This window comes from Caretta caretta, chromosome 6 (genome assembly GCF_965140235.1).
Source record: "Caretta caretta isolate rCarCar2 chromosome 6, rCarCar1.hap1, whole genome shotgun sequence".
In the NCBI taxonomy this organism is placed as follows: domain Eukaryota; kingdom Metazoa; phylum Chordata; order Testudines; family Cheloniidae; genus Caretta; species Caretta caretta.
Genome location: NC_134211.1, coordinates 13667028 through 13690349, shown reverse-complemented (window position 1 = coordinate 13690349; position 23322 = coordinate 13667028). Strand labels below are relative to the sequence as shown.

Genomic DNA, 23322 nt, shown 5'->3' with positions numbered 1-23322 from the left:
CACCCAGAATTTCTGGGATCATTAAATACTTTTCCTGGATAGCTCGGTAGTTTGAGCTTTGGCCTGCTAAACCCAGGGTTGTAAGATCAATCCTTGAGGGTTTGGATATGGGGCAAAAATTGGGGCAAAAATTTAGGGCAAAAATTGGGGATTGATCCTGCTTTGAGCAGGGGGTTGGACTAGATGACCTCCTGAGGTCCCTTCCAACCCTGATATTCTATGACTGAATAGGCAGTACTGCCCCCACTCACAAGCAAACTGAGTCTCTACATGAAGCAAGGAGAACTTAATTTGGGGAAATGGAACCTGGCATCAACTTGGGAAGACACAACATTATATCTACCTGAATGGTCAGTAAAAGCCTCCCCCCATGGTAGCTTTGTCTGTAGGTCATTAACTCAGTTCTCCACCCACAGGTGTGAATATCCAACAGGCAAATGTCCTGTACCACAGCCCTTCCCCATTTCCCACTCACTGAACCCCACTCCAGGTTTGGAGTCAGCTTTTAATGTAGTCCTGCAGTCCAGGCATGCACTCAGACAGTCCTGTCTCCAATCTCCTGGGGGAATGCTATTCAATCTGCTTCTGAGAAGCCACCCCCAACCCAGCTACAATGACTTCAGCTTTATTTAGTGGTTGGCTAGAAAGAACCTCACCTCTCTTTTTGCAGCTTCCTTCATTAGTTTCAGCAATGAGCATCCTTGGTGTTGCCCCCCAACAAGTACCTGCTGCTACATCCCCTCAAAAAAAAAATCCTCTCAACAACTGAGAGTGTTCAGTGGGAGAAAAATCAGTAGCACATAGGATCCTTGAGCAAAATCTTCCACGGGATACATTCATTGCCAAAAACCTTTCCTTTTTGCCCTCAGTTCCATTATGCAACCAATTCTGAGTTTTTGTACAGTTATGGTGACTCCTGGACAGGGCCAGATTAATCTTTTGTGGGCCTGGCACCAAATATATTTGTGGGACACTACAGCAGGAGCACCAGAACCTCCCCCTGCCCCACATCTTCCCCCCCTCCCACAAGGCCTTGCCCCAACTTTTGCTCCTCCCCCTTCCCCATCGCTCAGTGCTCTCCACCTCTATTCCCCCCACAGGGGTTTAAGCAAAGAGAATGAAGTCGCTGTATGCTTTGCTTTATATGTCCATATACTTCCTTCCTCTCAAACAAAAAAACCCCTTCATCATGTGGATCAATTAGCCACTTCCAAGAAATGCAGGTATAAACATGCATGAAATTTTCCACCATATATGAGCCTAGTTTGGTCCTTCATAACCCCATACAATTTTTGGCCACTCAGTGCATGGCACTTTCTAAAGCCAGACCTTAATTACATTTATTACTAAATAGTGTCTTAATGTGATAAACAACAGTAGTGTTTAATGTCTTTGGCATCCAAAAATCAAAGACTTCTGGACATGGTGTCAAGGTTCCTTCCCCACTCTTAACTCTAGGGTACAGAAGTGGGGACCTGCATGAAAACCCCCTAAGCTTATTTTTAGCAGTTTAGGTTAAAACTTCCGCAAGGTACAAACTATTTTACCTTTTGCCCTTGGATTGATTGCTGCCACCACCAAGCATCTAACAGGGAAAGAGCCTGCTTGGAAATGTCTTCCCCCCCCCCCCAAATCCTCCCAAACCCTACACCCCCTTTCCTAGGGAAGGCTTGATAAAAATCCTCACCAATTTGCATAGGTGAGCACAGACCCAAACCCTTGGATCCTAAGAACAATGAAAAAGCAATCAGGTTCTTAAAAGAAGAATTTTAATTGAAGAAAAAGTAAAAGAATCTGTAAAATCAGGATGGTAAATACCTTACAGGGTAATCAGATTCAAAACACAGAGAATCCCTCTAGGCAAAACCTTAAGTTACAAAAAGGCACAAACAGGAATATACATTCCATTCAGCACAGCTTATTTTATCAGCCATTTAAACAAAACAGAATCTGACGCATATCTAGTTAGAACTTAGTAAGTAATCTAAGACTTCATTCTTGTTCTGGCCCGGCAAAAGCATCACACAGACAGACTCAGACCCTTTGTTTCTCCCCCACTCCAGCTTCTAGCTTCTTAACCCTTTACAGGTGAAAGATCACCTGCTGAACCCATCCCTCCAACACAGGAGCCTACCAGGCTGCTGACAGTGTTCATTTATCTGCTACAACGCATCTGACTGAGCAAGGCAAATGGTGTGGGGAGTTATTACTGCAAGCGTTTAACGGGTGGGTGAGAGGGAAGGATACATAATGGAGGCAACCTTTGAGGTAGGGAGTGATGAGAAGAGGTAGGTGGGAGCACGTAGGGAGAAGGACTGGAGATTTCAAACTGTTTTTAGGGACCTTTCAGCTACTTTTAACTAATTTTTTATTGCAAACTTGTTTAACTGGCAATCCATTCCAACTGTATTCTGAAGTCAATGGAATTGCCCACATGCATTAAGAGAGGCATCTTAGCAGGGCTGGCTGAAAATTTAACTGTTTTTTGATGGAAAATTGGGTTTTTGATTAAACTAAATTGTTCATGAAAAGTGTTTTAGAGAAAAGCAAATTTCAATTTGATAAAAAGTTTTTTAAAACAACCAAAACTGAAATATTTTGATTAAAATCTACCACTGTGGTACTTCCTGGGAGTTGTAGTTCAGTTTCCTTATATCCCCATTCTCCTCCCTGGGCCAGGCTCCCCAGCTGGACTATATCTTCCATGATGCACTGTGTCCACTCACCAAGAAGGGAGACCTGGAGTAAATGATACACCATGATTCACACTATTGTGAGTATAGAATTTGGCTCATAACACTACTACCTAGTTCTTTTTACCCTTGGATCTCAAAACCCTTTACAAAGGAGATTAATATCATTAACCTCATTTTACAGCAATGGAAACCAAGGCACAGGGCAGCAACATGACTTGCCCAAGGTCACCCAACAAAGCCAGGATTAGAACTCAGGTCTCCTGCATACTAAGCCAGTAATCTATCCATTAAAGCACACTGCCTCCTTGTTTGGGTGCATGAGTCAGGACATGAGAAGCCGCTGCCTCCTTCACTGAGTGGCAATGGCTCCTGAAGAGCACATTAAATGAAAGCAGGGCTCACCATTTTTTGCTGCAATCCTAAATTAGCCCCCTCCCTTTAGGGCTCTGAGAAAGGGTTGCCAAGCAGCACTTGCGATGCTAGAAACAACTTCCACAGATGCATGAATTATGCTTTTCAAATCTGTATCATTCAGCTAAATCAAAGCCAGTTTGCACCAGAATCTGAACTGTTTTCGCTGACAGATGTCAGCTCCCTCTCCCTCCCACTTCAGCACTGAAGCACTCCAAAAAAAGTTCACAAAAGAGAATGGATAATGAATTATGTTTGTTTGGGTTTTGTTTTCTTTCTTCAGAGAAACCAGTTTTGTTCAAATTTTGACTCTCTGGACATGGATTAGGGCTTGAAAACTTCACTCCAAAGCTTTAGTCTTTCAGCCTGATCAGAGATACCGAAAACAAGTATCTGGAAATGCTTAGGCAACCTTAGCTGTATTACTGCCACGAATGCTCCAACCATTGTAAAATGTCCATCTATGTCATAGAGTCTTAGAGTTTAAGGGCAGAAAAGACCACCAGATCATCTAGTCTGACCTCCTGTAGGCCAGAGGCCAATAATACCACCCAGCCCCCACACACCAACTCCAACAACTAGGCCACACTACTACAGCCCTCTGGACACTACACTATTGTGTGCCACAGGTAGAGAACAAGAGCAACAGAAGGGTTGAATAAATATTTCTGTTCTGTACTTGAGACTAAACAGATGCTAATCTCATCATACGGTTCCATTCCATTAGTATCTCTGGAGGGTGTTAAACAGCAACTACTAAAGTTAGACATTTTTAAATCAGCAGCTCCAAATAATTTGCATCCAAGGGTTTTAGAAGAGCTGACTGAGGAGCTCACTGGACAGTTAATATTGACTTTCAGTAAGTCCTGAATCACCGGGGAAGAAAGCTAGTATTGTGACAATTAAAAAAAAAGTGTAAACGGGTTGACCCAAATAATTACAGGCCAGTCAGCTGGTATCGATCCCAGGGAAGATAATGGAGTGGCTGACTGGAAGAGGCCCCAGGGGTTTTTCGCCTTCCTCTGTAGTGTGGGGCACAGGTCACTTGCTGGAGAATTCTCTGCACCTTGAAGTCTTTAAACCATGATTTGAGGACTTCAAGAGCTCAGCCATAGGTGAGAGGTTTATCGCAGGAGTGGGTGGGTGAGATTCTGTGGCCTGCGTTGTGCAGGAGGTCAGACTGGATGATCATAATGGTCCCTTCTGACCTTAATATCTACAAAACTCTATGAAATTACTTGATTAATAAAGAATTCCCTAACACAGGCCAGTTGACTCAAATCCCTGTCTCTGAGCTTATACTGCAATGTAGACATAGACCCACAGGGGACAGAGCTAACGTTGCATGTACTGCTCCGGAGCCAGATGTGGCTCTTCAGAAGTTAATATGCAGCTCCTTGTATAGGTACCGACTCTGGGGCTGAAGCTACAGGCGCCAACTTTCCAATGTGCCGGTGGGTGCTCACCGCTCAACCCCTGGCTCTGCCACAGGCCCTGCCCCCACTCCACCCCTTCCCCGGAGCCTGCCATGCCTTGGCTTGTCCCCCTCCCCACCAGAGCCTCCTGCACGTCAGAAACAGTGATCAGGAGGTGCAGGGATGTGCTGATCAGCGGGGTTGCCAGGCACTGGGAGCGAGGGCATGGCAGGCTCAGGGGAGGGGGTGGGGCTGCTGACATATTACTGTGGCCCTTTGGAAACCCCTGGCCTTATGAGATAATTCTTGTCTTTCAACTGGTTTAATTGGGCAACTTTCGGTTCAGGCTACCTAGTCTCCACCTACCAGTGCTGACGAACATAGGCACCAACTCCGTGGGTGCTTGGGAAAAAATGGTTGGTGCTGAGCACTGACCGACAGCCCCCCTATCAGCGCCCCCCCCCGCCCAGTGGACCCCAATGATCAGCGCCTCCCATTCTCTCCCAGCACATTCCGCCCACCGTGATCAGCTGTTTTGCAGCATGCAGGAGGTGCTGGGGGCAGCAGAAGGGAGGAGTGAGTGTGTAGTGCACTTGGGGAAGGGGGTTGAATGGGGCAGGAAGAGGCAGGGCCTTGGGGAAGGAGGGGAGTGGGGGCAGGGTCTGGCACAGAGCCAGGGGTTAAGCATCCCCTGGCACATTAGAAAGTCAGCGCCTATGATGGACAGAATGCTTTCCTGTACTTTTAATCTCACAGTTGTGATGCTGATTCTAGCTTTCTTAAAGGCCATTCACATGCCACAGAAAAAAACCCCACTGCTTTCCCAGTTTTGTATTAGACAAATAACATGCTGATCGTGATCAATCCCTACATGTCATTAAAGGCCCAATCCTTCAAAGTGCCCAGCAGCTCACAGGTCTGGGTGCTGTGATTCCATGTGCCAGCCAGCATCATTAGACACAGAGCTAGTGTGTTAATATTAGAAACATGAAACCAGTTCTAAACCAATTATTTGTGGAGTACATTTCTCCCCTTGCAGCTGGGCAGTCTACAACTACAGAAGCTGTACACATTTTAAGCAATAAGCAAAGCTGCAGGCTTTGAGTCCCTGATACAAAAGCATGCCTTTTAACCTGGATATGAAGGCTGGGGTTTTCATATGAGCTGATGGCGGTGGGTGCTTAAATCCCTTGGGTTCCTTTGAAAAAGAATGCACAAAGGGAACAAGGAAGGGATGATTAAAGATCTGGCTTTCTCAGATCAAGATTGTGGCTCCCTTACACAAGTGGCGAGTTGTTCCACTGGAACCAATAAGACTACTTCAATAGGGAAGAGTATAAAAATATTGTTCGGGGATGCAGGAGTGAAATCAGGAAGGCCAAATCACACCTGGACTTGCAGCTAGCAAGAGATGTTAAGAGTAACAAGAAGGGTTTCTTCAGATGTTAGCAACAAGAAGAAAGTCAAGGAAAGTTCGGGCTCCTTACTGAATGAGGGAGGCAACCTAGTGACGGAGGATGTGGAAAAAGCAATGTACTCAATGCTTTTTTTGCCTCTGTCTTCACAAACAAGGTCAGCTCCCAGACTGCTGCGCTGGGCAGCACAGCATGGGGGGGGGGGGAGGGGTGACCAGACCTCTGTGGAGAAAGAAGTGGTTTGGGACTATTTAGAAAAGCTGGACAAGCACAAATCCATGGGGCCGGATGCATTGCATCCCAGGGTGCTAAAGGAATTGGTGGATGTGATTGCAGAGCCAATGGCCATTATCTTTGAAAACTCATGGCCATCGGGGGAGGTCCCAGGTGACTGGAAAGGCTAATCTGGTGCCCATCTTTAAGAAAGGGAAGAAGGAGGATCCAGGGAACTAAAGACCAGTCAGCCTCACCTCAGTCCCTGGAAAAAATCATGGAGCAGGTCCTCAAGGAATCAATTCTGAACCACTTAGAGGGGAAGAAAGTGATCAGAAACAGTTAGCATGGATTCACCAAGGGCAAGTCATGCCTGACTAATCTAATTGCCTTCTATGAAGAGATAACTGGCTCTGTGGATGAGGGGAAAGCAGTGGACATGTTATTCCTTAACTTTAGCAAAGCTTTTGACACGGGGAAATGTTTCAAAGTTGAAATGTGTCATTTTATTTAGAAATTCAGCTAGATTTAACTTAAAAAAAACCATAACTTAAGGGTAAGAGACCCCAAAATAAAACAATTTGGATTGAATAAACATTTAATTTGACCGAAAACAAAGTTTTTGGTGGTGGTGGTGGTGGCGGCTTTGGTTTCTTGCTGGGAAAAAAAAAAAAGATTGTCATTTTGGGTTAACCCGAGAACAAAAATCTTGTCAGATTTTTTTGGTCAGCCACCAAATCAAAAAAAGTCAATTACTCACCCAGTTCTACTCACTAAAATAAAGGCTCCACAAACTGTCCCTGAGGGAAGCCAGACTTAAGGTAGTTTGGGTTTTTTAATAGTTACTTTCCACATTTTCTAATGTTGGGTTTCTTGTAAATTTAACCTTAGTATTGAATTGCCTGGCTTTTAGGTAATTAAGGGTAAAAATCCCTACAGGTGTCTTATTTAACTGATACCTACCCTCAGCCTTTAGTGCCAAATTCAAGCTGATCTTCACCAGAACTCTCCAGGGTCCTTCTCCTAAATGAAGGCTATTTTTCTAGGAAATTTCATCTTTCTACTGCTACCCATTTTGGCAAGAGAACCATTCAAAAAAAAAAAAGAGTGGCATAAGAACTATTTTACAAGTAGGGAATGTCATGTATTTGTCCCTCTATACAGTCTCAGATGTAGCTGAGCTACTTCCCCTTTTAAACTCCATGTGCACCTAAAAACAAACTGGGGCTTCGCAAATTTCAGCCTAACAGGGTGAAATTTGGGAGCAAAGAAAAAAACCCAACCACCATCAATAGAGGTTGCTGCTGCTTTAATAGGTCTCTTCTGTTCTCCATGCTCTGTCTGGGAAACAGCTCATCACCCTGTGACATTTCAACACAGTTACAATGTCTTCCAGGATTTCTAAAGTTGCCGTGAAATCCATTCCATTGGGAGATGAGAGGTACACCCACCACTCCCATACACTCAGGTCAAGTGAGATTGAAAGAACCAACTCACAATACCTTTTCAACCCATTATTGAAGAAGCTGGCGTAAGAGTCATTTAGGAGGTCTTTTCCAAGAGGATGGATAAAGCTAGTGAGTCATTATTGCCCATCTTCCCTTCTGCGTAAAAACACATGTGATCTCTGGACCAGACTCAGTAAGAGAGAGAAGGGCGTCTTATCTGCAAGATGAGGGAGAGATTCAGGCACCACGCATATATGCTTTTTACCCATGAAAGCTGCTTGGAGTTTGTTGGATGCTGCTGATAGACTACTGCCATGGAGGACTGGTTCCGTTGCTGAACTGTGGTTGTGGGGGTGACAGCAAAGGAAACACTTGCTCTGCCTCATGATCCTGTGACTTATCCTGGAAGAAAAGACAAAATCACTACCTGGTGGGTCTCCTTGCCACCATCTTCCTTGTCCATCCACTCCCTCAGCCCAGACAAAGAACCCCCACCCTGATAGAGCCACTGACTTAACATCTTAAGTCCTCACCGAGTCGGAGGAGATAGCGTCTTTAGAAACGATGTTCTGGATTACAGAGAAGATCAGCATCAAGGCCAAGATTCCCTATGCCACACAGCCAATAAGAGAGAGATACAATTAGTGACACTATCTGCTATGGACTAATAGGGCCAAAATCTGGTGTCATCTACACCAGTGTAAATCTAGAGTTAATTCCACTGAAGTCAATGCAGTTTGGATTCAGGGGAATTACACCAATATAACCAAGAGCAGAATTTAGCCCAAAGAGAGAAAACACCACAAGGGCCTGAATGGGGAGACGAAAAACAAAACCCTATCAGTTTGCATAAAACAAGACTTGAACCTTCTCTAATGTTTCAGAGAGTTTAATGAGCATTTGCTACAATTATTTTCTAACAATGTTCCTCATGCTATCATGCATCCAAGTTCCAGACAGTGCCTGTTGTCTTTAAACATCTCCCATGCTAATACTAAGGTCCATGAGAGTCCAATGAACATGGATAACTCTCCAAACCCAAGCACTGACCCTCCCCTTAGATGCTGAGCCATCACCAGTTCTAAATAGCTCAGAAGACACAGAATTCATAGCACCTTGTGGAACCACAGCACTTACCGTCTTGTAAGAACCAATGCTCTGACAGTAGTCCCAAGGGATGGGGCTTTCTTCACAGCGATGAGGGAGAAGGAAGCTGACTAAGTGGATTTTATCCAAAATTGGGATGGAAACTTTGTACTTGTTTAGAATGCAAATATTAATCAAATCAATTCCCAACATTATTCCTCCAGCTAATGAGGCAAGGAAGCTGATGGCATTCAACATATTGCTGCCTGCCTCCTGAAAGAGATATGCAGAGGGCACAGGTTAGGACAGTCATATCAATACCCAGACACATGGCCACTGAGTATTGAGCCATATACATACATAAGCACAGCAACCCATATTTGCAACATTCCAGCCTTCTTTTGCCCCATTTCCTCTGACTTCATCCCTCCACGCACAGATAAAGAGAACAACAAAATACACATATGGCAGAGAAGCACTCCCTTTTAATAGACAGAGTGATTAGCAACACTCTATGGTTAAGGTTGCCTGAATGTTAAAGGGCTTTTTCAGTTACTTAGAACTTCGTCAAACTTTTCACTTTCTAGGCTGCAATTTTCCATGTTTGTTTTAAGCCCATGAATGAACTTTTGGGGAAAATGTGAACAAAAACAGTTCAGCAATTTTTTTTAAAGTACTAACAGAGTGAAAAAAGATTACATCTTACCTTGGCCATCGGAAATAAATGATTAAATTGCTAAATGAAGGACAAAGTCAGGAAATGGTGAAGTTAAGTGCGCTAATCACACCTGGATTCTGTCTCCTTAATGGGCAATTTTACATAGTATCATAGGATTAGAGTTGTGCAAATCATGGATTTTTTGGTTCACTGGCAATTTTCAAAAATAAAAACAATTGTTTTGGCATCAAAATAAAAATTTTTCAGCAAATCAAAAAAAATTCACTTTGAGCCAAATGAAACGTTTCATTACAATTGCAAACATTTTTTTAAAATATAAAAATAAAATTCGAGGATAATTTGATTTGAAAAGTCAGTTCAAACCATTTCAAAAATGTCAAAACATTTTTTTTCTGAATTTTTTTGTTTTGTTTGTTTTCTAAATAAACAATTCAGTGAAACCACCACGAACTGGTCAAGTGTGTGTGCCTGCAATCACAGAGTTTGTGGAATGGGGCAGCACCCACCTCTTGTGAGTGCCCCGCCACCCCCAGTGGTTTCTTCGGTGAGTCTTCAGTGACTCAGCCATCCAGCCAAGCCACACAAACTGACTGTAGGTGGAACATCATAAACCCCTTCCAGGGTAGGCACTCTTTACTTCCCCCAGCCCTGGTATGAGGCCACAGCCCCAGGACCTCCTCTCTGGAGACATTGTGTTCCTGCAGCCCTCCCTGGACTCAGTCCTTGTTCAGTCCCAGCAGCCAGCCAGGAGCTCCTTCTTAGCACCCCCAGTTCCTTGCCGCACTGAGCTGTCCATGAACCTCTGCTTTTTCACCCAACCAGGAACATAGTCCTCTTTTCCAGCTCCAGCGCTCCTTTTTATATAGAACTGCTGCCCCCTGATTGGCCACTCCTGCAGCCCTTCTGATTGGTTGCTTCCCCTGCAGTCACTCTAGGCCACTTGGCGGACTTCTCTTCTGCTCCTGTCTGGGATGGGGTGTGGCAGGACCATGAGGCTGCCAGCATGAGCCCTTTGGGCCTACTCCACCCCATCACAGCACTGAAGATTTACACCCCAGCTTGCTGAGCACTAACTCTCCATCTAGACAAGCTCTTAGAATTCCAATAACAGACCCTAGTTATAGGTGGCCATCTAGGTTGCCATCCCCAACTCTCCTGAGATTCCTTCCTCTTCCCCAGAGAAAACATGGCATAGACCCACTTCCTCGTCCCTAATAGGACAATTAATGCCTCCACAGGAAGGTAAATATCCACATCCTCTGGGCCCTCTCCTTTTAAAGGGAAGACTAATTCTGCAGATTAATTTAGACAGGATCCACAAGGGATCCTCAAACAAATGAAGTCTGGGTGCGGGGGAGGGAATCTGATTGCTCTCTATAAATACATCAGGTTGGTAAACACCAAGGACGGAGATGAGCTATTTAAGCTAAAGGACAATGTTGGCAAAGGAAGGAATGGGGATAAACAGGCCATGAATAAATTTAGGCTGGAAATGAGAGGAAAGTTTCAATTCATGCAGGGAGCAAGGATCTGGAACAGCCTCACAAAAGCAGGAGTGGGGGCTAACAACCCAACTAGTTTTAAGATGGAGCTTGGTATATTTATGTGTTGGATTCTATGATGTGGTTTCCCACCATGTCAGGTGCCTGGACTTGATTACCTAGCAGGTCCCTTCCAGTCCTATCTCCTATGTTCCTAAACAGCGGCTTTTGGGGAGTTATTTTAAATATCAGTCCAGAAGCTTTTTCCCAGACCCAGACCTAAGTTTGGGTCCACGTGGCCTAGTAATTAGAACTCCCAGTTTTCACCTAGATGGCTGGGTCTTGATGCCCAGTGTGGGGTGAAGATCCAAACCAAAATGACACAGCCTGCTCTGCTTCAGGAGGAAACTGTCTTCATCTCAGTTCACTGACTCCTGTCCAAGTCCCAAATGGAAACAAACAGAACCTTTTCCTCCAAGGATCAGATGGATCATTGCCCTCAGACCAGGAAGCTGTCATCTTATAACTACTGCAGACTGGACCTCTAATGAGCCCTAGCAGACTGATCTCTGTCCATTAACCCTTGCCTTCCCAGCCCTGAGTCCTATGGCTCTCTCATTCTCAGGTCTCTGAGGGATCGTATATCCTGTCACATCCTGCCATATTAACCAAGCAGTTCGGATGGTGTTCAGTGAATGAGGCAGGAGGTCCATTCATGGAAGAGTTAAGCATAAAGAAAAATATTGAGCAGAGCTGGCTCATTCACTGAGCCCCATGCAACCCATGCTCTGAAATCAGGCTTGGTCATGCAGAGAAAACAAACTACTGCAATAATGCAGATGCACAAGGGGGCACTGTTAAAGTTGTGTGGGCAACCTTAACTTAGGCATTTTCTAGCTTTTGCATGCATTATGCCACATTTAATGCATATTTTTATAGAATCATAGAAGATTAGGGTTGGAAGAGACCTCAGGAGGTCATCTAGTCCAAACCCCTGCTCAAAGCAGGACCAATCCGAGCCAGGGCTTTGTCAAGCCGGGCCTTTAAAACCTCTAAGGATGGAGATTCCACCACCTCCCTAGTCTACCCATTATATGGAATCGTGTTTCAAGCAAACCCATGTGTACTTCTGCAGCAATCCGTCTCTCCTTGAGTGAGAGGGGAATTCGTTCAATTCTGAGTTTCACCTTTGCATGCTCCTCCCCATGGGACACCAGCCATATCCCGGAGGGCATTCTTGACAGACAAGGGCTCTGATTTCTCCCCTTAGTGTTAACTTGTAAGTCTCTCCCAATAACAGGATACTGCATAGCTCACCAGACCCTCTGTGATATTCGTTGCAGTTGCAGTTGCAGCTGAGAGGGACCCAGAAATGATGAACTGTAAAGAAAAGAGAAAATGATCATTAATTAAGGTGAGGGTCACTTTAAAGTTTTAGATAAAGAGCTCCTCCCCGACCCATCCATAGGTCTGAACATTCCATCCACCCACCCTATCCATATACACCCACCAACCCCAAGCATACATACCCATCCCTCTCACAGCTTTCTCATCTGTCCATCTCATTGCCTAATCATAGAATAGGAGGGTTGGAAGGGACCTCAGGAGGTCATCCAGTCCAACTCCCTGCTCAAAGCAGGACAATCCCCAATTTTTTCCCCAGATCCCTAAAAGGCACCCTCAAGATTGAACTCACAACCCTGGATTTAGCAGGCCAATGCTCAAACCACTGAGCTATCCCTCCCCCCTGGACTACATCCTTCCTGTGACAAATTAGCCCAATTAGAGTGCCCTGGGCTGGGACTAACATGTCACTTCACCTACAGAAAGAAAGTTAAAATAAAACAGCTTGGTCCTATCCCTTGCATGTTAATTCAAGTGATCAGGGAGCAGCCAGTAGCCCCACTAATGTGCCAGTGATCAGAAAGCAACCAGTGGCCCATGGCAAGACATATGTCTGGGTCAAATCAAAACAAAAATAGGAACATCTTATGAAACATCTGTGTCACTGTTCTCTCTCTCCCTCTTTGATAGAAGGATGTTGATTTATGATCTATTCAGCCCATAGGTAAATATGAGAATACATCTGTCCAGAGTATCTATAATTAAGGCTGGATTCAGTTTTTCACTTAAAACATGGATTCAACCGCTTTGTCGTCGATGTCCAATATAGTGTTTCTGTAACACACACTGAGTCTTTGTCACTTTCTAGTGCCTGGTTCATATAAAAAGTTTTAGATTTACACAGCTTCCAGCTTATAGAATTTAGTTCTTTAGCATAAGCAGTAGAGACTTTCAGTGTTTCCCGGTTCAAATCCCACTGCTGGCCCTAGCAGGATTGGTTACATATCATTCTCCACATTGCAGGGGTGGAGTAAAGACTGAATTTGCTGAAGATTTTCAACTAAAATCTGCTATTTAGTTTCTCAGGGGAAAATAATTAAAAATTGGACCTTTAAGCCTCCCCCCAGCATCTCACCTTCTTTTGGACTTTGTTTGCTAACAAGTGACTGTTTTTTTATCCCTGACAACTCCCATATTGCTAAACCTCACTGCAAATTAGTGACAGTGTACATTTGAAGAAGTTAGGTTGCAGTTAAGCAAAGTTATGAAGGATCACTGTATCCTTTCTTTGCCATTGTTGCAGCAATTTTCCCTTACTCAAAATGACTGCCATTTTCCATGATTCACAATGGGATTGAAGCTACTCATGCCCTCAATAAACATGGTCACTGGCATATGCCTCTACTAAAAATGGTTGCCACATCCCATTGTTTCCATTGGAATTGAAGCCACAGATTGCCCTCAAGGAAGATGGCTGCCATTCCACTAAAGCCTTGCCACGTAAAAATGATGCTGCTTCTATGACCCCTCGGGTTGCTAGGTGTCCGGTTTTCGACCGGAATGGCCAGTCAAAAAGGGACCCTGGTGGTTCCGGTCAGCACCACTGACCGAGCTGTTAACAGTCTGGTTGGCGGCACAGCAGGGCTAAGGCAGCCTCCCTGCCTGATGAGGCTCCGTGCGGCTCCCGGAAGCAGCTGCATGTCCCCGCTCTGGCTCCTATGCATAGGGGTACCCAGGGGGCTCCTCCGCATGCTGCCCCCGCCTCAAGTGCCGGCTCTGCTGCTCCCACTAGCCAGGAACCGCGGCCAATGGGAGCTGTGGGGGTGGTACCTGCAGACAGAGCAGTGCGCAAGGCGCCTGGCCTCACCTCTGTGCAGGAGCCAGAGTGGGGACATGCCGCCGCTCCCAGGAGCTGCCTGAGGTAAGCGTCTGCACCCGTAACCCCTCTGCCCCAACCCGGAGCCCCCTCACTCACTCTGAATCCCTCAGCCCAGAGCCCCCCTCCTGTACCTCAAACCCCTCATCCCTCAGCCAGAGCCCTCACCCCCCCCACCCCAACCCCTTGCCCCAGCCCAGAGTCCCCTCCTGTACCCCAAATCCCTCATTCCCAGCCCCACACCAGAACCCGCACCCCTAGCCGGAGCCCTCACATCCCTGCACCCCAATCCCCATGCCCCAGACCGGTGAAAATGAGCGAGTGAGTGAGGGTAGGGAGAGTGAATAACAGAAGGAGGAGGGATGGGATGAGTGGGGGCAGGGCTTCGGAGAAGGGGCGGGATGGGGGTAGTAGGGTGTTCGCTTTTGTGTGAGTAGAAAGTTGGCAACCGTAATGAACACAACTTCCCATTGTTTCTGATAGGATTGAAGTCAGGGACTGTCCTTGAGGAAGATGGCTGTGCCATATGTTCTTTGTTTAGAAATCTGGACAGGAAACCATGAGGAGGAGGTAGTCTACGCTGCGGGCTCCCACTCAGTCAGTCAGAAGGAGTAGCAGCTATGGTTGCAGAGGAGTTACCGGCTTTGATACTAGGTGCTGTCTGGCCTCACTAGTAGCTCTGTGGCTTTGCAACCCTTGGAGCTGTGGCTGGCACAGAGCAGACACAGCACTTGACAAAAAGAACAGGAGGACTTGTGGCACCTTAGAGACTAACCAATTTATTTGAGCATAAGCTTTCGTGAGCCACAGCTCACTTCATCAGATGCATTAGCTCACGAAAGCTCATGCTCAAATAAATTGGTTAGTCTCTAAGGTGCCACAAGTCCTCCTTTTCTTTTTGCGAATACAGACTAACACAGCTGCTACTCTGAAACCTGAACTTGACAGTCTACCCACAGCTTGGGAAAGTGGGCAGAGTTATGCTGGAGGTAGGAGCAGCAGGCCTCCTCCTCGCATTTCCCTCATGACCACACACCACACTCAACTGGCCGAATGCTGAGTGTTTGCTAGCGCTGCTGAGGTTAGGCCTCAGACTGAGGGGGATGAATTCACTGCCTGTAAAGTGTTTCCTTATCTCTTGAAGGCAGCCTGCTTCTATCAGTAGGCGTGGGCATTAAAATATGGTTAAGAGACAGGGCCACATTCCCTTGCCTTTAAGGGTTTGTGTCTCTGCTCCCCTGGCTTACACTAGGGGCACAAGTTACAGGGAGCTGTAAGGGATACGCTGCTGATCCCCCAGAGCAGTTTATAGCAGCTGGGGTCCTCAGGGACCATATATCAACTGGGTGTTGGCAGAACACCTCTGCCCACCCCTCCTGAACCCTATCCTGCCTCTGCACTGAGGGATGTGCTAAAGGAATTGGTGGCTGTGATTGCAGAGCCATTGGCCATTATGTTTGAAAACTCGTGGCGAACGGGGGAAGTCCCGGATGACTGGAAAAAGGCTAATGTAGTGCCAATCTTTAAAAAAGGGAAGAAGGAGGATCCTGGGAACTACAGGCCAGTCAGCCTCACCTCAGTCCCCGGAAAAATCATGGAGCAGTTCCTCAAAGAATCAATCCTGAAGCACTTACATGAGAGGGAAGTGATCAGGAACAGTCAGCATGGATTCACCAAGGGAAGGTCATGCCTGACTAATCTAATCACCTTCTATGATGAGATTATTGGTTCTGTGGATGAAGGGAAAGCAGTGGATGTATTGTTTCTTGACTTTAGCAAAGCTTTTGACACGGTCTCCCACAGTATTCTTGTCAGCAAGTTAAAGAAGTATGGGCTGGATGAATGCACTATAAGGTGGGTAGAAAGTTGGCTAGATTGTCGGGCTCAACGGGTAGTGATCAATGGCTCCATGTCTAGTTGGCAGCCGGTGTCAAGTGGAGTGCCCCAGGGGTCGGTCCTGGGGCCGGTTTTGTTCAATATCTTCATAAATGATCTGGAGGATGGTGTGGTTTGCACTCTCAGCAAATTTGCGGATGATACTAAACTGGGAGGAGTGGTAGATACGCTGGAGGGCAGGGATAGGATACAGAGGGACCTAGACAAATTGGAGGATTGGGCCAAAAGAAATCTGATGAGGTTCAATAAGGATAAGTGCGGGGTCCTGCACTTAGGACTGAAGAACCCAATGCACAGCTACAGACTAGGGACCGAATGGCTAGGCAGCAGTTCTGTGGAAAAGGACCTAGGGGTGACAGTGGATGAGAAGCTGGGATGAGTCAGCAGTGTGCCCTTGTTGCCAAGAAGGTCAATGGCATTTTGGGATGTATAAGTAGGGGCATAGCGAGCAGATCGAGGAACGTGATCGTCCCCCTCTATTCGACATTGGTGAGGCCTCATCTGGAGTACTGTGTCCAGTTTTGGGCCCCACACTACAAGAAGGATGTGGATAAATTGGAGAGAGTCCAGCGAAGGGCAACAAAAATGATTAGGGGTCTGGAACACATGACTTATGAGAAGAGGCTGAGGGAACTGGGATTGTTTAGTCTGCAGAAGAGAAGAATGAGGGGGGATTTGATAGCTGCTTTCAACTACCTGAGAGGTGGTTCCAGAGAGGATGGTTCTAGACTATTCTCAGTGGTAGAAGAGGACAGGACAAGGAGTAATGGTCTCAAGTTGCAGTGGAGGAGGTTTAGGTTGGATATTAGGAAAAACTTTTTCACTAGGAGGGTGGTGAAACACTGGAATGCGTTACCTAGGGAGGTGGTAGAATCTCCTTCCTTAGAAGTTTTTAAGGTCAGGCTTGACAAAGCCCTGGCTGGGATGATTTAATTGGGGATTGGTCCTGCTTTGAGCAGGGGGTTGGACTAGATGACCTCCTGAGGTCCCTTCCAACCCTGATATTCTATGATTCTATGATTCTATGTGGGACAGGATGGGTAGAAGTCAGCTCTGCTAGTTGTCTGCCTGCTGGGGATTCCCCCATGCCAGGGATATTCCCAGCAAGGGAAGATTCTGTTCCCATTGCTCTGCCCAAGTGGTGCGACTGTGGTGCGCCGAATCTGCATGGCAGTATTTATGGAGACCATATTTAGAATCCATGAAGCCACCCTTCCACTGCTTTTCTCAATACCACGTTTATTCAGCCATCAATCCATAACTCCACATCGTTCCTATCTCTAGAGCCAGCATCCATTTAGCCACCCCTGTGTTTCAGCAATAATAATTCCATGTATTCCACTTACAAGCGCTGCTCCCCAGAACGGATACCAGGAAGCCATGCACAGGGGGAGAGATTCTTTTGAGGAGAAGAACAAGATGCCCCCAAGGCCAAGGTGTATTAAGGCGACGATGATCTGTATGGCCTGCAGGGAGAGAACAAAGTCAGTACAGTCAGTAAGGTTCTCCTAATGATAAGCACTTACCCACCTCCGAAGGTGCCCCAAAGCATTACATGTTAATTAATTAGACACATTAATTAGTTAAACCTCACAACTCCCTATGGAGTTGAAAGGGGCTACCAGCTGCCGTCATGGGCTCTTGGATCCAAACACAATCACAAACCTCATTACAGCTAATGGATGGGCCAAGCACATTCCTCCAGGCTCAACAGAAGGTGCACTCAAGGCCGTTTATGTAGTAAAGACAGCAGAAAACAATGAAGGCTATTGCCCAAGGCAATAGGTTCATGGCAGGTCAGAACTAAACCATGTGGTCTGTGGGATTTTCCTGGTTGCAAACACAAGGGCTAGGAGATTGGTTGCAGCTCTCTGTGTTGGAGGCAGAGAAAAGCCAGGAGAAGCAGTTGCAAGTGTGACCCTGAGAGGAAACAGAAGCAGAATTGTTTGGGCACAGAGCTTACTGGAGAGGCAGACATTGGGGATTTCTGAGCCAGGAAGCTGCCTGTTACTGTTTGGTTCTACTGTGTTCAGGGAAAGAGGACTTTGTGGACATTCTTTGTAAATAAACAAGATCACACCAAAGAATATACCTGGCTTAGCATCAATTTCTCACCCTCATGGAAACAACTCCGCAACGCCCTGAATATTGGCTAACTGCTCATGCCAAAGGCTAACAGTACAGATATTAAGTTATTAAGTGAGTATTATGTTATTAAGAGAGGGGGAAACTGAGACACTACAGCAGTTAAGTGGCTTGCCCAGGACCTCACTGATTCAGAAACCAAGCATTATTCCCACACTCCTAGGGGGATTAGAAGCATTGCAGAATGAGTTGTTTGGAAACCTCACCATAAAAAACCCACCACCTAATGCAATGTTCTTAACTAGCTTGAATTGTCTCTTCCCCAGGCAAGGTGTGGGTGCATCGCATTAGCCTCTGCATTAGTGAAGATCAACCCCAATTTCCTCCCTCCTTGAGGCCATATCATGCCCCCCCTCTTTTGGCTCATGGGGTGGTGGTTCATATGAGGTTTGGCAGCCCCTTAGGGGAACAGCAGACATTCCTCCACAGTGAAATGGGTGCCCCATCTCCCATGCATGCAGGTTTGAGAAGGTGGCAGATTTACCCCTAGTGCCTCATTCTTTCTTGGGAATTTCTTCTGAGTGTCATCAGGGCTGTGTGGGGGGATGAGCAGGGTCACATTGTTAGCCGCAGTCCCGGGAAAGGCCATGGCATATCAATGGCTGCTGGGGAGAGACACAGCAGAGACACAGCTTATCTAGGGAGAGAGATCAAGAGAGGTTAATTTATGAGCAACCAGATCACTATTGGAATCATTGTTACATCATATTGACTTGGAGTGGGCTGTTCATCTCCAGGGACATGGATCCCATGTCCCAGTCTGCTTGCAAGCTGGGGCACAGGAAGCGTTCTGTAGCACACAGGAAGGGCACATCTCTATATCTTCCCCATGCCCCACCTTTCTATGGGGGAACCACAGAGTTACCACTGTGTAAGGCCCCCTTTATAGCTGCCAATTTGGTTTAAGGGCTGTTTTTCAGCTTACACTAAATGGGAAATCCATCTAGGGGCAGATTCTGATCTCGACTGCACTAGTGTAAATCCTGAGTCACTTTCTTAAGGCTGGTTGTTGGTGTAGCCAATGGCCCCCTCCCCCACTGGATTTCAGCTGGTGTGACGGAGAGCAGAACCTGGCCCTGACAGTCAGTGGCTATCCAAGGAGCACGTTTGTACTGAATGACTGCAAGATGGCTGGGTGAATGGGGAAGAGATCCCATTGAGCCAGTTGGCTTTGTATGCCTGCAGCTGTTTTTCTTCTTACTCTGTCTTTTAGGTTAAGACTTTTCAAAACTGATCTTCAGTTTTCCTTGGAGGGTCTAGACATCCAGAGCCAGAGCCTCAGCTGAAGTCACTGACATCAGAAGAGGATCTGACACCTAGCACCCAATCAATAGTGGATATAGAAAGGAGAATATGTGAAATAGGTATGTGTCTAGGGATGTTTGTAATACCTCATCCACTGGTGGACCCTTCCATTGCCTCAGTTTCCCCACTGGGAATTTGAATTCTGCTCCCCTTCCAACATAAACTAACAGCTTAACTCAAAACCAAGCTCACTAGTCCATTGCATCCCTCCTTGGCTTCTAATTCCCTCTTAGGAGTTTTGCTCCTGCCCCATACACAGATAGTTCCAGCCAGGCATTTCCTTCTGGGTGGCTTAGATAATCTCTTCCCTACTCCCCTGTGGTCCCCTGCAGGTCTCTCTCACTTCCCAGGCCCCGAAAGCAAGAGAGTCTCCCTTCCACTTCTTTGAGTCTCTTCCTCAACCTGGCCTGTATGTCCAAATAGGCTTGTGTCTGAATCACATGCTACCATCATGTGACCCCAGGACTTGTTCCCTTCACCTGGGGAGATGGGCTAAGCCTGGCCAAGGTGCAGCTGAGCCCTGGCCCCCAGGGCCAGCTGCCCCTGTGACTAGGACTAAGGCCCAGATCTACAAAGGTATTTAGGCTCCTAACTTCCACCGTCAATGGAAGTTAGGAGTCTAAATACTTTTGTGGATCTGGGCCTAACTCCCCACAGCACTGCCCTTTGAGTTGCCATTCATATCCCTGCAAACTGAGTGTAAAACAGTGCCATTCTGCTGTGCACACTCATTTTGCAGTGATGTAAATGACAACACAAGGTGCTGGGCAATGATGAATTAGACCCGAAGGCACTGAAGTTTGGAAGATGTCAACCAGAGTAGCTCCAGGGAAGTCAGTGGTCCTATGTCAATTTACACCAGCCTTAAAATCATTGAATCATAGAAGATTAGGGTTGGAAGAGACCTCAGGAGGTCATCTAGTCCAATCCCCTGCTCAAAGCAGAACCAACACCAACTAAATCATCCCAACCAGGTCTTTGTCAAGCTGGGCCTTAAAAACCTCTAAGGATGGAGATTCCACCATCTCCCTAAGTAACCCATTCCAGTGCTTCACCACCCTCCTAGTGAAATAGTCCAAATAGTCCAATAATATCCAACCTAGACCTCCCTGACTGCAACTTGAGACCATTGCTTCTTGTTCTGTCATCTGCCAGCACTGAGAACAGCCAAGCTCCATCCTCTTTGGAACTGCCCTGCAGGTAGTTGAAGGCTGCTATCAACTCCCCCCCCCCCCACCCTCCCGCAATTCTTCTCTTCTGCAGACTAAACAATCCTAGTTCCCTCAGCCTCTCCTCATAAGTCATGTGCCCCAGCCCCCTAATAATTTTTGTTGCCCTCCGCTAGACTCTCTCCAATTTGTCCACTTTCCAATTTCTTTCTTTTCCAATTTCTCTCATTTACATGGGAACAAACCAGAAATAACCCAGCTGAAGTCAGTGTAAAGGGAGTGCAAGAGAAGAGAATCAGGTCCTTGGTTTTTATCTGCCAGCACAAGATCCTCTCTCCTCTGTGTCTGTAGAGCTCATTGCTAGTCTGTGCAACTGCACCTTGTTCATTTCACAAATGCTTTCTCGCTCCTTTCACAAGCCCCTTCTGATATCTTTGCTCCATCTGGAGCTTGCTGCTTTTGACCACAGCATCACCGCAGTGCGCTAAGAGTAGAGAGGTTTTCCTTCCTGAGCAGCATTCAACACAAGCAGAGAGGAAGTAGCCAATGGTATTTCTTTGTACTTATCAGCCTTAGTAGAATCTACTGTTCTCTCTGGTCAGGAGAGGCCATGAAGTATTTTAAAAGCTGAGATTACAGAATAAAGGGGGAAGGGACCGAAATCACTCTTGTCCTTCCATCAGTTTCGTGCATCTCCCCTGTTCCACTAAAGAGAGCTAGCTCATGTGGGCGAGAGGCATAGGTAGCAGTCATCTGACTGGCGGTGTCCTCTGTTGATTGAGTTCCCATGGGGAAGCATACACCATAGGGGTCCCTCTGCTTCCCAGAGCAACTTCAGTGTGCGTGGTGCCTGAAGGAGCCAGGTAGGGCACAGGCAATAAGATCTCCTGCTGCACAGCACAGGGAGGGGGAAATTCATCAGGATCCACAGAAGAAAAATAGTCGGGGGAGTGAGTTTATACAGCAAACAGAAAATCAATCTTGCTGCCGCTCCACACCTCCCATTCCCCCAAAGCTTCAGAGCCTGCCTCTTCTACAAACCCCCACATTCACCTCTGCCTCTCTCCCCACTCGTGCTTTGGAAAGGGAAGCAGCCACCGCTTGGGAAGGGAAGCAGCCACCGCTTGGAAAGGGAAACATTTCCATTTTCAGGGCATGCGTTGTTCGGGGGCAGAGAGCTTTGCTCCCTGGGTAAGTGCACATGGTGCAAAGAGGCGTAACGTGGTCAGCTGGGCCCGACTCCACAGAGTGTATCTTGCCAATGTAACAAGCATGTTCATGGCTCCATCCTGCTCCTGCTGAAATCAGCTGGACTTCCATCACTGAGTGCAAACCCTCCGTGCTCAAGAAAGCATGAGAGTTTGTTCTTGGTACAGTGGCAACTCCTCTCCAATCACCAAGTGGCACAAGGCAATATCTACCTAAGGTGTTTAGCTTCACAACACCCCTGTGAGGCAGGGCAGTGCTGTTGTCCCCATTTTACAGTCAGGGAACTGGAGCACAGAGATATTCAGTGGCTTGCCCAGCATCACACAAGAAGTCTGTAGAAAAGCAGGAAATTGAACCTAGGTCTCCTCAGTCCCAGATGGATGTGCTAACCACTGAACAATCCCATCTCTCATAGATCATACATGGAATTCCATGTAATAACCCTGTGCTTACCTAGGTATTTCTACAACACTTATACCATCAATGCAGTGAACTGTACTAAGAAGCATTGGACTGGGTTCTGATCTCATTTTAGCTGGAGTAAATCAGGAGTAGCTTAAATGGAGTCACTCCAGATTTAAACCTATGCCACTGGGATCATGATCTGACCCCAAATGTGCCATAAATCACATGCCCTTCAACCCCATTAATTCCAGGGGCATTGTATATGAGGTAAGCTAGGGTGAAATTTGAGCCATTCATGGTAACACATTAATTTCAGAACCACACTGTCATTCACCCCGAAAGTCAAAAAGCCATTTCATCCATTCCTCAGAGCTTGGAGAAGAATCTGTTGGTCTCTTGACATTTCCTGAGCTAACAAACTTTCATTAAAGCTTCTTGCAGGTAAGAGACTGTGAAATTATTGATGCACATTAGCTAGTACATGAAATTAACAAGATACCTGTCCCGTCGACCACCAACGCCGCCTTTGTTGCGTAGCAATGAAGAGCTGGACAAGGTCCAAATGTAGATTCAAAAAGCCACTTCCTATTCCTTGTCTGAGTGAAGACAAACAGGAGAGCGGGGCTGGGACCCAGCTTTATCTCAGGCAGCAGAAATAGAGAGGGAAGACGCCTCCAAAGGAAACATAGGATTTATCTGCCTTTCTTTCAGGCTTCTTGCCTCTCCTCTTAGCTTCTTGTAGCCAACTGGGTGCTCAACTTGTGCTGCACGGTCATGTGGTTTCAGAATACGATCAGAAACGAAACTTTCATTTCCTACCAGAACAAAAGTAAAGGAACTAGACGTGGTGAATTATTTTAGTGCCATGATGGGTGGCCGAGGGAGCCAGCCAAACAATCAAAGATCAGAGCATCTCTCTGCCCCAAGGGCTCTTCTTGGGAGCACTCCTGGTCCCATTACAGCTGAATGGGAGTTTTGTCTTTGACTTCAATAGGACAGGTCTCTTTGGCCCAGAACCTCCTTCCTTAGAGGTTTTTAAGGTCAGGCTTGACAAAGCCCTGGCTGGGATGATTTAACTGGGAATTGGTCCTGCTTTGAGCAGGGGGTTGGACTAGATGACCTTCTGGGG

General features: G+C 46.5%; 1 protein-coding gene across 1 annotated transcript; it reads right to left on the bottom strand.

Moving 5' to 3' along the window:
- Positions 1-1752: 1752 nt before the first annotated feature.
- On the bottom strand, positions 1753-22941 carry MS4A1 (membrane spanning 4-domains A1). Its single transcript, XM_048855412.2, has 7 exons — positions 22693-22941; positions 18590-18742; positions 17307-17426; positions 12162-12224; positions 8736-8957; positions 8132-8206; positions 1753-8000 (listed from the first exon to the last, which is right to left on the bottom strand). Exons 2-7 carry the CDS (start codon positions 18692-18694, stop codon positions 7905-7907), a joined length of 681 nt encoding a protein of 226 aa, XP_048711369.1. The 5' UTR covers positions 18695-18742; positions 22693-22941; the 3' UTR covers positions 1753-7904.
- Positions 22942-23322: the final 381 nt, after the last annotated feature.